The sequence below is a fragment of the Pelophylax lessonae genome (assembly GCF_965119305.1).
Source record: "Pelophylax lessonae genome assembly, chromosome: 13".
Classification (NCBI taxonomy): Eukaryota; Metazoa; Chordata; class Amphibia; order Anura; family Ranidae; genus Pelophylax; species Pelophylax lessonae.
Window position 1 is genome coordinate 193967798 of NC_138780.1, and position 17548 is coordinate 193985345.

A 17548-nucleotide genomic window follows, 5' to 3' on the forward strand; every position below is an offset into this window, starting at 1 on the left:
TCTCTTTACTGGATTGGGATGTCTCTTTGCTGAAAATATGAGGCCGTCTCTTTATTGGATTAGGATGTCTCTTTGTTGAATATATGAGGCTGTCTCTTTATTGGATTAGGATGTCTCTTTGCTGAAAATATGAGGCTGTCTCTTTACTGGATTGGGATGTCTCTTTGCTGAATATATGAGGCTGTCTCTTTATTGGATTAGGATGTCTCTTTGTTGAATATATGAGGCTGTCTCTTTATTGGATTAGGATGTCTCTTTGTTGAATATATGAGGCCGTCTCTTTACTGGATTGGGATGTCTCTTTGCTGAATGGGGATGTCTCTTTGATGGATTGGATTCATTTTAATTTATTAAGTTATAAAAGTGTTAAAAAAGAAGTGGTTGCACTGAAGGACTCGGTGGGATGGTCAGTGGGCGGATTCGGTGGGACGGCAAGAGGGCTGCCTTGCGGAATGTTGGTGGTCAGGCCCAGAGGGGCCCAGGCCTACAGCTGTGTAAGGGGCCCCAAAATTTCTGATGGCTGCCCTGGTAGTGGGGAGTGTAGACACTCCCCTCTATATTATGAGTATCTACACACCCATTGCCTCAATAACTATGCTTGTTTGTCTTTATTATGACTCATTTAATGCTTGTTCTATCTTTATAGAATCGGTTTTTATCCATTACTGTTTCTCCTGAAGAAGCGGCATAGTCCGCGAAACATGTAGAGAACCTACTGTGGATACATGCCAACTATACTCCACAGTTTCAATTTTGTCAAATGCATTTCAGTCCATCTGTCTGTATATTGACTTTTTTTGTCTGTCTTGTATTTTGTTATGTTTATGTGATTAACTTTTTTATGGAATAAAAACTAATTTTATTTATATTTTGATGTTGATTTGTTAACCAACATACTTTGGTATCCTAAATCCAGAATTAATTCCCTCTCCAATTCCCCTGTCCCATTGAGTACCTCTCCAGTTGGGGAGTTTGAGGTCTCTCTTACCCCTTTTCCCAATTTTTGATATATGCAACTAACTAAACTAAGCATGCAGTAACTCTCCTATTGGATATAGTTACTGCACGTGCCCAAAGAATGAGGTCATCTGACTACCTGAATATACTGAATGACCAGGTTATTCCATCAATGGATTTTTTTCTTCCCTGATGGGACGGGAATATTCCAAGAGGACAATGCCAGGATTCATCGGGCTCAAATTGTGAAAGAGTGGTTCAGGGAGGATGAGACATCACTTTCACACATTGATTGGCCACCACAGAGTCCAGAACTTATCCCATTGAGAATCTTTGGGATGTGCTGGAGAAGGCTTTGCGCAGTGGTCCGACTTTCCCATCATCAATACAAGACCTTGGTGAAAAACGAATGTAACAGTGGAGGGAAATAAATCTTGTGACATTGCAGAAGCTTATGGAAACAATGCAACAGCGAATGCGTGCCGTAATCAAAGCCAACAAAATATTAGAGTGTGTGGCCTTTTTTTTTTTGGGGGGGGGGGGGTGACTTTATGGCCAGGCAGTGTACAAAAAATAAGTAAAAAATAGCCAGATCAAGGTTTGATGTAGGTCAGAGCCACAGTTGGGGATTGGGTCGAAGGTGAATATTTTTTTTTAGTTAGTATCAGTGTTGGTGTGCTGTAGATAGGATATAAAAAAATAAATCAAAATAAAAGCAAAATGAGCACTATTGTTTCTGGGCTGTACTACGGGTACAAAAAAGTAACATACACATATGTGGTATCACAGAGATCATCCAGAGCAGGAAAATGTATTTTGGGTTGTTCTTGGGTAGTAGGTTATGTTGGTAACAAAAAATATACAGCTACATTTAAAAAAAAATATTCTTTTTTTTACTATTTTGGACCAGATAATAAAAAAATCAGGAGATAGCCATTACCATTTACCATCAAATGAAAGCACAAATTGTCCAGAACAAATAAGGAATAATTCACCTGGAGGCACCAAGTAGTTGTGATGATATGTGCAGTTTTACTAACACTTGTCTAAGTTGCAAAATTGTGCTTGGGCATTAGGCAGTGCGGCCCGATCTGTCACCCGCTGTGTCCAGATGACAGACCACTGTACTGGCCCTCTGCCAGTACCACGTGATTGCTGTGACCAATCACAGCAGATCACATGACAAGTGTAAACAATAATTAGCTTCCTTACATGCCATCCATTGTGCACAATTGTGTTGCTAGCTGCAGGGCCAGATTAACATAGGGGCTATTGGAGCTGCAGCTCCAGGCCCCTACCTTTATATAGGCCCCGGGTTGGCCATATTCACTGTTACCGCTCTTCTGTCACTTGTAAACACAGAAGTCTGGCTTCTATGCTCGCTTCCCCAGGCAGCTCCCTCAGAACCTCCCCACACAGCACGAAGGCCGGACAAGGAGGGACAGTTGCCGATGCATGGATGTGTTTATGGGCTTCAGAGACAGCATCCCATGTTGAATTAGGCATGCATGGCTGCACCCTTCCTCCTCTGGGTGCATGCCAAGGCACGGCCCTTAAGGCCCTTCAAAATCCTCAGCACCAAGCCCATGATGCTCTTAATCTGGCCCTGGCTAGCTGTGATTGGGTCACAGTGATTACATGGTACAGACTGGGCCAATCACAGCCCAGCTGTACCATGTGATTAACTGTGGCCATTTACAGCTAATCACAATACACAATGAAAGAATCCATTTCATTCAGTAAAAATGGCTGCTTATACCAGTGAAATTAACTGGTATAAGCAATCATAATGTGTAAGAAAAAAAAAAACAAAAAACTGATTACGCCCCCATAGTACAGTGTTAATACGGTGTGTTAAAATAAAATCATAAAGAAGAAAAACAAAATTGAAAAATATGGAATATATACATAATGTGTGTGTGTGTGTGCAAACAGCTAAAATAAATTAATCTTTGCTGATACCAGCGCTTGCTATAGTAGTGAGTATTACAAATATGTGCAATAACAATATGCAATCTTCTATATCTGCAGTGCATCATATAATATAGTGCAAATTACAGTAATATGAGAAACCTCAATTAGAAAGTGACTTATGCCAAATAAAACAAAATAACTAAATGAATTCATAGTGCAATATGCATACATATTCAATAACAAGAAAAAGTCCCAAGCGATATGTCACCGTGTGATCCGTGAATTCCAAAAAAATGATCTGTGTTGATTTCAAACAATCAGATGGAATTTCTTCCAAACGGTAGCTACCCCACCAAGATGGAATGACACTCGAGGTGAAGAGAAATAATGCAAGATGGTCACTCACAAGATAATATTGATCCTCCTTGCCATACGACAATAGGATCAGGAAAAGCTGGGTAGGTTCTTAAACACAATATTATATATATATATATACATATACACACAGACACATATATATATATATATATTTATATATATTATTTTTTTTCAAACTCTTTATTAAGAAAATAAATATACTGTATTTTCTGGCGTATAAGAATACTTTTGAACCTCAAAAAAATCCCCCAAAAATGGGGGGTCGTCTCATACGCCAAGTATAATATCTCCAAAATAACTTAAGTATAAGTATTAGTATAAGTATTACCGGTAGATGTAATCTCTCAAGACGCTGGCAGTGTGGGAATCCTGTACCGGTATACCGTATGTACCGTAGCTTCGGCTACATACAGTGTACCGCGCTGAGCCAATCAGGGAGAGCGATGTATTCTATTATTGAATGCAAAGCCTGCTCAGATTGGCGGAGTAACATCAGCAGTGGTGTATTTTGGTTTTGTGCTGCCCTAGGCAAGACTAAAATTGGGCGCCCCCCCTTCTGACTCCTATGTAAATTTGCCCCACTCCTTCCTTTTTAACGGATGTGACTCGCCCCAAAATTGAAGGCCTTCAAGTCCCAGCATGAACCCCTGAGATCTCACGAGGGGGGGGGGGGTAAGAGGGGGTGGGAGAGAGAGAGAGGGGGGTGGGTGAGGGAGGGAGAGAGAGAGAGGGGGGGTGGGTAAGGGAGGGAGAGATAGAGGGGGGGGTGGGTGAGAGGGCATGAGAGAGAGGGGGTGGGTGAGGGGGGGGTGGGCGAGGGAGGGAGAGAGAGAGAGGGGGTGGGTGAGGAGGGAGGGAGAGAGCAAGGGGATGAGAGAGAGGGGGTGGGTGAGGGGGGAGGGAGAGAGAGAGAGGGGGTGGGTGAGGGGGGAGGGAGAGAGAGAGAGGGGATGAGAGTGGGGGGGGGGAGAGAGGTGGGGTTGAGAAAGACGGGGTGAGAGAGAAAGAGAGAGGTGAGAGAGAAAGAGAGAGGTGAGAGAAAGGAGGGAGGAGAGAGAGAGGGGGGAGAGAGAGAGAGAGAGAGAGAGAGAGAGAGAGAGGGGGGAGGGAGAGAGAGAGAGAGAGAGAGAGAGAGAGGGGGGAGGGAGAGAGAGAGAGAGAGAGAGAGAGAGGGAGGTGAGAGAGGCGACTCTAGCAACCAGTGGCCAAAAGAGTCTCTGGTGGAGGGGGTGGCTTTTTTGATGCCACCCTGCAAAATGCCGCCCTAGGCCTGGGCCTTGTTGGCCTAGGCCAAAATACAGCACTGAACATCAGCCCCGCCTCTCTGACTCTGCCAATCCAAGCAGGCTTTGCATTCAATAATAGAATACATCGCTCACTGTGATTGGCTCAGCCCGGTACACTGTCTGTAGCCGAAGCTACGGTACATACGGTATACCGGTACAGGATTCCCACACAGCCAGCGTCTTGAGATTATATCTACTGGTAATACTTGGGGTACCTTGGAGATATTATGAGAGATTACATGTATTCCAGTACTAGGGTACCTTGGAGATCTATGAGAAATCTTGCTTCGGAAGGGGGGTAGTCTTATACGGCGAGTATAGCCCAAAACCTTTAACTTTAAAAAATTAGGGGGGTCGTCTTATACGCCGGAAAATACGGTATATATTTTTTACATGCTGTCAGCAGTCACTGTCCCTGATTACCGTCACACCCGATATATGATGATGCTATACTGCGCTGGTGACAGTATATTATAAAAAAAAAAAAAAAAATGTTGAGGAAAAAAAAAACTTTTTGCAATTTTTTTTTGGACTGTCTATTTTCTAAAAAGGGATAATTTGGGGGGTATTTGTACTGTGCTGACATTTTTGGGCCTCAAGAAATGAAATGTAGGTACATCAGGACTGATCAATTTTCAGATATAGACCATAGTTTGTGGAACTTTCCTACAGACTAAATAATATACACGGTATTAAGTTAATTTCACCAAAGAAATGTAGCAGAATACATTTTGGCCGAAATTTATGAAGAAAGTCTATTTGCAAAATTTTTATAACAAAAACGAAGAAAAACTTTTTTTTCCATTTTTTTTTTTTTTATTATATTATATTTTTCATTTTCAGTCTTTTATCGTTTATGTAGCAAAAAATAAAAACCCAGCGGTGATTAAATACCACCAAAAGAAAGCTCTATTTCGGTGAAAAAAATAATTCATATGGGTACAGTGTTGCATGACCGCGCAATTGTGAACGCGTGTCAGCACTGAAAGCTGAAAATTGGCCTGAGCAGGAAAGGGGTGAAAGTGCCCGTTATTGAAGAGGTTTAACAGACCACGAGGTTGGTGGGAAGAGGTTAAGGTGATTCATTAAGGACTCCTTCACACATTCAGCTATTATGGCTCTGAAAAGCGATCCGCGGTGGACATGTCGCCTCCTCACCACCTGTTCATGCCCTCAAAATGCCGACTCAGTGCTGCACAATCACATGCAATGCACGTGGATGCAGGGTGGGTTGGAGCATGGCCCTGTTTACTTAAATGGTCCGCATTCTGCAAAGCATCGCGGCCATGGCATGTGTAGGGCCCTGGGCGGGCTGTGTGAAGGTGGGCGGGCTGTGTGTAGGTGGGCGGTCAGGGGTGGTAAAACTGTAGCTTATAGTGTTACTAATACCGGGAGCCTGCATTCATTATATCGGATCTCCCCAGGAACCTGAAGTCACTATATCTGGTCTCCCCAGGACTCTGCATTCACTATATCTGGTCTCCCCAGGACTCTGCATTCACTATATCTGGTCTCCCCAGGAGCCTGCAGTCACTATATCTGGTCTCCCCAGGACTCTGCATTCACTATATCTGCTCTCCCCAGGAGCCTGCAGTCACTATATCTGGTCTCCCCAGGAGCCTGCAGTCACTATCTCTGCTCTCCCCAGGAGCCTACAGTCACTATATCTGGTCTCCCCAGGAGCCTGCAGTCACTATATCTGATCTCCCCAGGAGCCTGCAGTCACTATATCTGATCTCCCCAGGAGCCTGCAGTCACTATATCTGCTCTCCCCAGGAGCCTGCAGTCACTACATCTGCTCTCCCCAGGAGCCTGCAGTCACTATATCTGGTCTCCCCAGGAGCCTGCAGTCACTACATCTGCTCTCCCCAGGAGCCGGCAGTCACTACATCTGCTCTCCCCAGGAGCCGGCAGTCACTACATCTGCTCTCCCCAGGAGCCGGCAGTCACTACATCTGCTCTCTCCAGGAGCCTGCATTCACTATCTCTGCTCTCCCCAGGAGCCTGCAGTCACTATATCTGGTCTCCCCAGGAGCCTGCAGTCACTATATCTGGTCTCCCCAGGAGCCTACAGTCACTACATCTGCTCTCCCCAGGAGCCGGCAGTCACTACATCTGCTCTCCCCAGGAGCCTGCATTCACTATCTCTGATCTCCCCAGGAGCCTGCAGTCACTATATCTGGTCTCCCAAGATCCTACATTCAATATATATATATATATATATATATATATATATATATATATATATATATATATATATACATATATATATATATATATACACATATATATATACACACACACAAATGTTTGGGGGGTTCTAGCAATAAAAAAAAAAAAAAAAACTGATTTTAACTTGTAAACAAGTGTCAGAAAAAGGCCCGGTCCAGAAGTGGTTAAAATAAAGCAGTGCCGAAATGCAAAAAATGGCCTGGTCATTAACCGGTTCCCGACCGCTCGCCGCCGATTTACTGCAGCAGTGCGGCCCTCCTGCGCAAAACGACGTAGACCTACGTCGGTCGCGCGCCTGCCTCTAGGGGGCGAGCGTGCGGTGCACTCCCACCCCCACTCATCAGTGGGGACTCCGATCAATGGGGCAGAGGGCTCCGATTGCCACCTGACACCCGCGATCGCTCCCTGCTGAGAGAGAACGGTCAGCTGTTGTAAACACAGCTGACCATTCTTCTATCTGGAATGATCACAGAGCGCCTGTGATCCTTCTATATAGCATCACATGTCTCTACGGTCATTTCACAAGCCCCGCCCCTATACAGTTATAATCACTCCCCTAGGCTCACATTTAACCCCTTGATCACCCACAATGTTAACCCCTTCCCTGCCAGTGTCATTATTACAGTGACAGTGCATATTTTAGCACAGATTACTGTAGTAATGTCACTGGTCCCCCCCAAAAGTGTCAAAAATGTCAGTTAGGGGTCCGATCTGTCCGTTGCAATGTCGCAGTTCCGCTAAAAATCGCTGATCGCCGCCATTACTAGTTAAAAAAAACAATAAAAATGACATAAACTTTTCCCGTAGTTTGTAGACGCGATAACTTTTGCGCAAACCAATCAAAATACGCTTATTGCGATTTTTTTTTTTACCAAAAATATGTAGCAGAAAACAAACTGGCCTAGAATGTTAAAAAAAATTTGATTTTTACATTTTTTTTTGAGAATGTTATAAATTGTTTTTTTTTTTTTTTTCAGAATTTTTGCTTATAGCGCAAAAAATAAAAATCTCACAGGTGATCAAATGCCACCAAAGGATGTTTGTGGGGGAGAAAAAATACATCAATTTTATTTGGGTACAGCGTCGCACGGCCACGCAATTGTCTGTTAAAGTAATGCAGTGCCGAATCGCAAAAATATGGCCTGGTCATTAAGGGGGAAAATCTTCCGGTCCAGAAGTGGTTAAAGTAACGCAGCGCAGAATCGCAAAAATAAAAAAATGGCCTGGTCATTAAGGGGGTGTGGCAGGGGGTGTGTCCTATGGCTACATACTTTTGCTAATAGCTGTTCCTCATTCCCATCTCAAAAAGTTGTTTTTCCATCCGGTACATCTGCATTCACCAGCATTTTTATTTAGCTTCAGCTTTAAATGTGACCTCAGTGTCGGTTTCACCTTATTCTGCTCTCCCGGATTTCGCTCGCCCTCCACAAAGCCGCCCTTTATACCCGTACAATACACTGGCCTTTCTGTCGGCGGCGGACGAGGAACAAAGACTCATGGGGCAGACGAGGAGAACAGGTTCTGGGCGCTGACTCCATGTCCGCACACAATGCCGCCCTTCAGCTGTATTACAGCAGATCCAACCTATGACACCATTATCCATAGGACAACATGGGCGACCGACAACCCCCCCCCCCCCCCACCCCAGCCATGCAGGGAAAACTCTTTTCAATTGTACAGGAACCATTCTTCACAGATAGAAAAATAAACAGAATGGACGGCCTCAGGCCTTATACAGACACGGTGCAGCCTTCAGTCTGTGGCGTGATTCTACGACCCACCGAATGCACAGAACGGGTAATGAGACCCCAACGTGTGCTCAGACCACCAGTGCTGGGACAAGGACAGCGCCCAGGGCAAAGATTAGGGGGGTTTGTGCTAGAAGAGGTGATGTGGTAGAGGGGAAGAGGTTTTGTGCTAGGGGGGAGACATTTTTTTCGGGGGGGGAGGTGGATCCAGCACCAAGGGCAAAGATTAGGGGGGTCTGTACTAGAAGAGGTGATATGGTAGAGAGGAAGGGGATTTGTGCTGGGGGGGGGGCATTTTTTTGCGTGGGGAGGTGGATCCAGCACCCAGGGAAAAGATTAGGGGGGGGGGTTGTGCTAGAAGAGGGGATATGACAGAGGGGGAGAGGATTTGTGCTAGGGGGGGGACACTTTTTTTGGGTGGGGGGGAGGTGGATCCAGTGCCCAGGGCAAAGATTAGGGGGGTTTGTGCTAGAAGAGGAGATATGACAGAGGGGGAGAGGATTTGTGCTAGGGGGGAGACTTTTTGGGTGGGGGGGGAGGTGGATCCAGCACCCAGGGCAAATATTAGGGGGGGGGGGTGTGCTAGAAGAGGGGATATGGTAGAGGGGAAGGGGATTTGTGCTAGGGGAGGGGGGCATTTTTTTTTTGGGGGGGGTGGATCCAGCACCCAGGGAAAAGATTAGGGGGGGGGGTTTGTGCTAGAAGAGGGGATATGGTAGAGGGGGAGGGGATTTGTGCTGGGGGGGCGGGGAGGTGGATCCAGTGCCCAGGGCAAAGATTAAGGGGGTTTGTGCTAGAAGAGGTGATATGGTAGAGGGGGGAGGGGATTTGTGCTAGGGGGGAGACTTTTTGTTGGGGGGGGGGTGGATCCAGCTCCCAATGCAAAGATTAATGGGGTTTGTGCTAGAAGAGGTGATATGGTAAAGGGGGAGGTGATTTTTGCTAGGGGGGAGACTTATTTTGGGGGGGTGGATCCAGCGCCTAAGTCAAAGACGCCAATCCACTCCCACCCACACAGGGGCTGACTGGCAACTTTCGGCCCGGGGAGGCAAGTACAAACCATAGGCTCATGGTGCAGCAACTCGGCCCCTCCTCCCACTCTCCCTCTTCCCGTCCTCGTCCTCGTCCTCCTGACAACCCCATTCCAGGCTGAAGCTCCGCTCTAGGTACTCTCTACTCAAAGGCCGAATCCAGGTTCCCGACCTGGCCAGCAGGGGGCGGTTGGGGGGGAGCTGGGACAGCTTGGATGGGGTTCCAGTGGGGCATGGCCTCTGCTCAGACACAGCTTACACCATCCACGCTGGGAGGCTGCGCTCTGTCCTTGTCTTCATCCCGCTCTCAGTAGGTCGGCTGCAGGGCCCCAACACCTTCACTAGGGGCACCCGGCTGCAACAGCTTGTGGCTTCACAGCAGGGTGGCCACTGCGCGAGTCGCGCTGCGCATCGTGAGTGGTGGAGAACTTCCCTTGCCAAGCGCCGCTGCGCTGGGACAGAAGTTGGCTCCTGGCTCCCCCCCTCCACACACTCCTCAAAAGGGCCAATTGTTTAGGAGGAGCAGGGGAACAAGTCCTTAAAACGGATCTTTCCCTTAAGGGTGGAGTTCCGCTTTAGGGCGGACGGCTTCCCTGCCGGCTCTTTAACAACAAGATAGTCTTTACACAGAATTGAAATCGATCGATCATTTTTTGATTGATGCTATAGGTCTGGCTGATGCGTTTCGAGGGAGAACCCTCTTCCTCAGGAGCCTTTAGCAGGACTTTTTGGCTCTGAGGAGGAGGGTTCTCCCTAGAAACGCGTCAGCCTGACATATGCGGATACCATCACGCCATCCAGCGCCGTAGGAGTATCCTGGCTGTCTTGGAGGAGATTGGTTCCATTGTCTCTACATGTGTGCAACTATCATATGTTTGCAGGGCCGGGACAAGGGGTGGGCAGGAGGGACGGCTGCCCTGGGCACTGTGGTTTTATGTGCGGTAGGGGGGCACCACAAACAGATAGGGGGGAGGGGAATTTGTGTTGGGAGGGGGAATCTGGGAAGGGGGAGGGGGAGGGGGGGGGGGTGGTAGGGTTGTAAGAATTGTAGGATGGGAAATTTCGGAAGGTGTGCTAGGAGCAGTCATTTGGGGGGATTTGTGTTGGAAGGGGGGGGGGGAATAGGTGAAGAGAATTGGTGCTAGGAGGGAGGGTTGTGCTAGAAAAGGTAACATGGTAGGGAGAGGGGGTTTGTGCTAAGATCGCAATTGTTTTGTTTTTTTTTGTGGGGGGGGGGGGGCGGTTTATGCTAGTAGGGATGATTGGGGGGTATTTGTGCTAGGAAGAGGGGATTTGGAATGGGGATGAGTATTCAACGAAATTTGAGGGGTAGAGGATTTGTGCTAGGAGGGGTAATATTTTTTTTGAGGGGGGCGGTTTATGCTAGTAGGGATGATTGGGGGGTATTTGTGCTAGGAGGAGGGGGATTTGGAATGGGGATGAGGATTCGAGCTCGGAGAGGAAATTTGAGGGGTAGAGGATTTGTGCTAGGAGGGGTAATATTTTTTTTTTGAGGGGGGGGGGCGGTTTATGCTAGTAGGGATGATTGGGGGGTATTTGTGCTAGGAGGAGGGGATTTGGAATGGGGATGAGGATTCGAGCTCGGAGAGGAAATTTGAGGGGTAGAGGATTTGTGCTAGGAGGGGTAATATTTTTTTTTGAGGGGGGCGGTTTATGCTAGTAGGGATGATTGGGGGGTATTTGTGCTAGGAGGAGGGGGATTTGGAATGGGGATGAGGATTCGAGCTCGGAGAGGAAATTTGAGGGGTAGAGGATTTGTGCTAGGAGGGGTAATATTTTTTTTTTGAGGGGGGCGGTTTATGCTAGTAGGGATGATTGGGGGGTATTTGTGCTAGGAGGAGGGGATTTGGAATGGGGATGAGGATTCGAGCTCGGAGAGGAAATTTGAGGGGTAGAGGATTTGTGCTAGGAGGGGTAATATTTTTTTTTGAGGGGGGCGGTTTATGCTAGTAGGGATGATTGGGGGGTATTTGTGCTAGGAGGGGAGGATTTGGAATGGGGATGAGGATTCGAGCTCGGAGAGGAAATTTGAGGGGTAGAGGATTTGTGCTAGGAGGGGTAATATTTTTTTTATGAGGGGGGTGGTTTATGCTAGTAGGGATGATTGGGGGGTATTTGTGCTAGGAGGAGGGGATTTGGAATGGGGATGAGGATTCGAGCTCGGAGAGGAAATTTGAGGGGTAGAGGATTTGTGCTAGGAGGGAGAAGATTTTTTTTGGGGGGGAGTTGTGCTGAGGACATAGGGGGAGAGAGGATTTAAGATGGGGTGTGGGGGCAAAGATTTGTGCCAGGAGAGGGGATTTCAGCAGGGGTGTGGATTTATTCTGGGAGGAAGGGGGGATTTATGCTTAAGGGGAGCATGCAAATTAGTGCTCGATTTTTTTTTTTTTTGGGGGGGGGGGGTTTTGCTGACACAATCATAAATCTTGGGTGGGGGGGGGGAGCAATTTGGCATGTTCGCCCTGGGCTCTAGATGAGCTTGTCCCAGCACTGTATGTTTGTGAGTACAATGTATGTTGCTTTTTTGGATTTTAATAAACCTTTATAGTGCGCCCTTCTCTTGTTGTTGTCTATTGGTGATGTCACCTGGTGGGCGGGACCAATACTTTTTCGAGTGTGACAGCACCGGTGGAAATGTCTGCGCTGCCACGCTTTACACGCAGGTCCTAGGCAAAGGGTGACAACGCTGCCTGATATTCAAAAGCTTTAATGTAGCGTTGTCACCCGAAAACAGGAAGTGCTCCTTATACAGGGGAATGAATTTGTTACATTATATCGCCGGAGAAGATAGAAAACATTGTATCCGTATCTTACCTTGCATGTAGGACTCAATCCTGCGAATGAGTTCGTAGGACTTGGAGCGGTCCAGCAGGGTGCGGATAGCGGGTAAAGGGTCCAAAATGATGGTTTCTGGGTGGGCATCAATATATTCCTGAAAAAGGAAATGGGACACAAATAAAGAAACATTTTTTGTTACAGAGATCATAACAGCCCCCCGCCCCCAGCTAAAAACTCTTCATCACCCAGCCTGCCATTCCAGCGGGTTAGGGTCCCCTTCCCTTCTGCATGATCCCTCGAGGTGCACTACTGCCTGTGCGTTTACATGCGATGCGTTCGGTTAAAACGAATGGGCTACCAATGCATGGCAAAGGCAAATATCTGGACCTGCAACTTTTTTTTTTTTTACTGTCATACTTGTATGTGCGATTTGTCGCGTTGTTACACTGCAGCGACCCCAAAGTCAAGTGACTTCCAAAGTGACTTTCATGCGACTTTTTCAACTTTGGCCAATCAAAACACTCTGAAGTTGTAAAGAAAAGACAAACTCCTTGCGACTTTTGCGATTTCAACTGCAGTCTGTGGCACTCCTGTAACAAAACGTCCTCCTGCCACAGAAAAGTAGTGCAGGAATTATATTTTTTGCTGCTGTGACCCCGAGTCCCAGCAATCAAAGTGGTTCTGAAGCCTCAAGAATGCATTAACCACTTTAAGACCGGAAGGATTTGCCCCCTTAATGACCAGGCCCCATTTTGCGTTTCGGCACTGCGTTACTTTAACGGACAATTGCGCGGTCATGCGATGCTGTACCCAAAAAAAATTGACGTCCTTTGTTTTCCCACAAATAGAGCTTTCTTTTGGTGGTATTTGATCACCTGTGCGATTTTTATTTTTTGCGCTATAAACAAAAAATAGCGACAATTTAAAAAAAAAACAAAACTATTTTTCACATTCTGCTATATAACAATTCCAATTAAAAAAAAAATTAAAAAACAAAAGTTTTTAACATTTTAGCCAATTTGTTTTCTGCTACATATTTTTGGTAAGAAAAAAAGAAATCGCAATAGGCGTATTTTGATTGGTTTTCGCAAAAGTTATTGCGTCTACTAACTACGGGAAAGATTTATGTAATTTTTATTGTTTTTTTTTATTATTAATGGCGGCGATCTGCGATTTTTTGCGGGACTGCGACATTGCAGCGGACAGATTGGACCCCTAACTGACATTTTTGACACTTTTGGGGGTACCAGTGACATTTCTACAGTAATCAGTGCTAAAAATATGCACTGTCACTGTAAAAATGACACTGGCAGGGAAGGGGTTAACCCTGTGGGTGATCAAGGGGTTAAATGTGAGCCTAGGGGAGTGATTCTAACTGTATGGGGGCGTGGCTTGTGAAATGATCAGAGACATGTGTTCCTATATAGAAGGATCACAGGCGCTCTGTGATCATTCCAGGGAGAAGAGCGGTCAGATGTGTTTACAACAGCTGACCGTTCTTCTCTCTCAGCGGGGAGCGCTCGCGGGTGTCAGGTGGCAATCAGAGCCACCGGCCCCGTGCATCGGAGTCCCGGCTGCCGAGTGGGGGTGGGAGCGCGCTCCCTAGCTTCCCGCACGCGACCGACGTAGGTCTACATAGGTTTGCGCAGGAGGGCTGCACTGCCGCAGTAAAACGGCGGCGGGTGGTCGGGAAGTGGCTATGATGAAAAATCTTCTGTGCTGCAGCTCCCCCCCAGACCCCCCCCCCTTATCTTACCTGAGCCCCATCCGATCCAGTGATGTGCATGAGCGCAGCGGCTCCAGCCGCTGTCTCTCTCCTCATTGGACAGACGGATAGTGGCAGGAGCTATTGGCTCCAGCTGAGGTCAATCAAATGCTGTGACAAAGGAGCGGGGCTGATTCCTGCTGTATGTGTCAATGGCATGGGTGCGCCCAGCTGATGGAAGAGGATCGGGGCTGCTCTGTGCAAAGCCATTAGGCTCCGTTTCATCTAGTGCGACTTGTCATGCGACTTTGGACACAAGTCACAGCCTATTGATTTCAATGGCACCAGTTCCAATCTATGCGACTTAAAGTTGCAACAACTTTGAAAAGGTGCCTGCACTACTTTGATGCGACTGAGTCAGAGAGTGTAAAGTCAGATCAAAAGTGCACTCAAAGTTGCATCAAAGTTGCACTCTAAATCATGCGACTATGGCGTCGCACTAGCTCAAATGTAGCCTTACAGAGCAGGTAAGTATACCATGTTTGGTATTTTTATTTAAAAAAAAAAATCTAAGGTTTACACCCACTTTAAGGATCAGTTCAAGGGTGCACTTTTGATTTGTGATTTTCAGTGCGATTATGCAGTGCGATTTTGGATGTGCTTAGCATAATCTATGGAGCCACGTCCCACTGAAATCAAACCAAAGTAGCACAGGAACCTTTTCAGAAACTGCACCAAACAGGAATGCAATAATGTGAATGGGCACCACTAAGAATAATGTGATTTTCCTTGTCATGCGATTCTGTGTCTTGAGTTGCAGAAGAAATCGCGCCAAAGCAGCACAGGAACATTTTTCAAAACTGCAACGGACAGACAGAATAATGGGAACGCGTACCACTGAAAATAATGCGATTTCCCCTTGTCATGCGATTCTGTGCAACTCATGTTGCAGAATAAAATCGCACCAAAGTAGCACAGGAACCTTTTCCAAAACTGCACCGAACAGAGACGCAATAATGCGAACGCGTACCACTGAAAATAATGGGATTTCCCCTTGTCATGCGATTCTGTGCGACTCAAGTTGCAGAATAAATCGCACCAAAGTAGCACAGGAACATTTTAAAAAAACTGCACCAGAGACGCAATAATGTGATTTCCCTTGTCATGCTATTCTGTGTGGCTCAAGTTGCAAAAGAAATCGCACCAAAGCAGCACAGGAACCTTTTACAAAAATGCACCACACAGACGCATTGATGTGAATGGGCACCACTGAAAAGAATGTGATTTTCCTTGTCATGCGATTCTGTGCGTTTCGAGTTGCAGCTAAAATCACAGCAAAGTAGCGCAGGGAGCTTTTCCAAAACTGCACCACACAGCGACAAAAATCACATGAATAGGCACCACTGAAAATAATGTGATTTCCCTTTGTCATGCGATTCTGTGCAACTAGTGTTGCAGAAGAAATCGCACCAAAGTAACAAAAGGAACCTTTTCGAAAACTGCACCACACAGACGCATTGATGTGAATGAGCACCACTGAAAATTAAGTGATTTCCCTTGTCATGCGATTCTGAGTGGCTCAAATTGCAACAGAAATCGCACCGGTGTGTGAACCAGCACTTAGATGGCGCCCATTAAAATATGACTGTTCTGTAACGTCGCATCAAGTGGCATGACAAGTCGCAGCAGTGTGAACCGGGGCTTAATGTACTTGTGGGTTGGGCTGTTATTCTAAAAAAAAAGGCGCAGTAAAAACGCAGATTTTAGGTTTGAAGGCGGGGCTAAATGGAAGTTTTGTTCTCCTTTATGGTTACCAGTCACCCAAGTTTCCCTATTTGGAGGGGTCTGTCCTCAAAAACAACCCCCCCCCCGTTCATGTCCCATGCGACTCCAGTGCAGCGCCATTCATATCTGCCAAGCTGCGTGACAGTCCGAGACGCCGCACTGCCACAACCGTCTCAATAAAGTTTGATGGAATGTTACAAAAAAAAAAAAAATAAAATAAAGAAATTGCCTTCAGCTGCACTTAGAATGAAAAGATGTTTCCTATGAATATACACACTGATCAGCCATAACATTATGACATCCCGCCCAATACTGACCCCGCCCCTTTTTACCACCAAAACTCTCCTACTTCTATAAAGATCACCAATGTTACATTTCTGCTCTTTGTAACCATGGCAACCGTGCTTACCGGATCTCGGCAAATAGTCCCCCTCCAGCTTCTATAATTGGCTCATCTCCCCTCCCCGATGTCTGCACAGATCCGGGGGATCGGAAGATAATCCATGGCCTGGAGCAATGCTCTCCAAACTGTGGCCCCTTTATAAAGCCCTTGGGGCACAATTCCTTCCACTGACACCAACGAGGGGGCACAATTCCTTCCACTGACACCAACGAGGGGCCACAATTCCTTCCACTGACACCAACGAGGGGCCACAATTCCTCCCACTGACACCAACGAGGGGCCACAATTCCTCCCACTGACACCAACGATGGGGCAATATTCCCCCCACTGACACCAATGATGGGGCTCTATTCCTCCCACTGATACCAATGATGGGGCACTATTCCTCCCACTGACACCAATGGTGGGGCACTATTCCTCCCACTGACACCAATGGTGGGGCACTATTCCTCTCACTGACACCAATGATGGAACGCTATTCCTCCCACTGACACCAATGATGGGACACTATTCCTCCCACTGACACCAATGATGGGGCACTATTCCTCCCACTGACACCAATGATGGGGCACTATTCCTTCCACTGACACCAATGATGGGACACTATTCCTCCCACTGACACCAACGATGGGGCACTATTCCTTCCACTGACACCAACGATGAAGCACTATTCCTCCCACTGACACCAACGATGTGGCACTATTCCTCCCACTGACACCAATGATGAGGCACTATTCCTCCCGCTGACACCAATGATGGGACACTATTCCTCCCACTGACACCAATGATGGGGCACTATTCCTTCCACTGACACCAACGATGAGGCACTATTCCTCCCACTGACACCAATGATGGGGCACTATTCCTCCCACTGACACCAATGATGGAACGCTATTCCTCCCACTGACACCAATGATGGGACACTATTCCTCCCACTGACACCAATGATGGGGCACTATTCCTCCCACTGACACCAATGATGGGGCACTATTCCTTCCACTGACACCAATGATGGGACACTATTCCTCCCACTGACACCAATGATGGGGCACTATTCCTTCCGCTGACACCAACGATGAGGCACTATTCCTCCCACTGACACCAATGATGGGGCACTATTCCTCCCACTGACACCAATGATGGAACGCTATTCCTCCCACTGACACCAATGATGGGACACTATTCCTCCCACTGACACCAATGATGGGGCACTATTCCTCCCACTGACACCAATGATGGAACGCTATTCCTCCCACTGACACCAATGATGGGACACTATTCCTCCCACTGACACCAATGATGGGGCACTA

At 46.9% G+C, this 17548-nt stretch overlaps 1 protein-coding gene across 2 annotated transcripts in view; it reads right to left on the reverse strand.

Annotated features, from left to right (window-relative positions):
- The window catches only part of ITPK1 (inositol-tetrakisphosphate 1-kinase), a 255430-nt gene that overhangs the window by 88362 nt on the left and 149520 nt on the right, over window positions 1-17548 (reverse strand). For both annotated transcript variants that reach the window (XM_082275448.1, XM_082275449.1), the window contains exon 5: window positions 12382-12499. In XM_082275448.1, the coding sequence (XP_082131574.1) occupies window positions 12382-12499 (118 nt within the window). The remainder of the gene's footprint in view (window positions 1-12381; window positions 12500-17548) is intronic.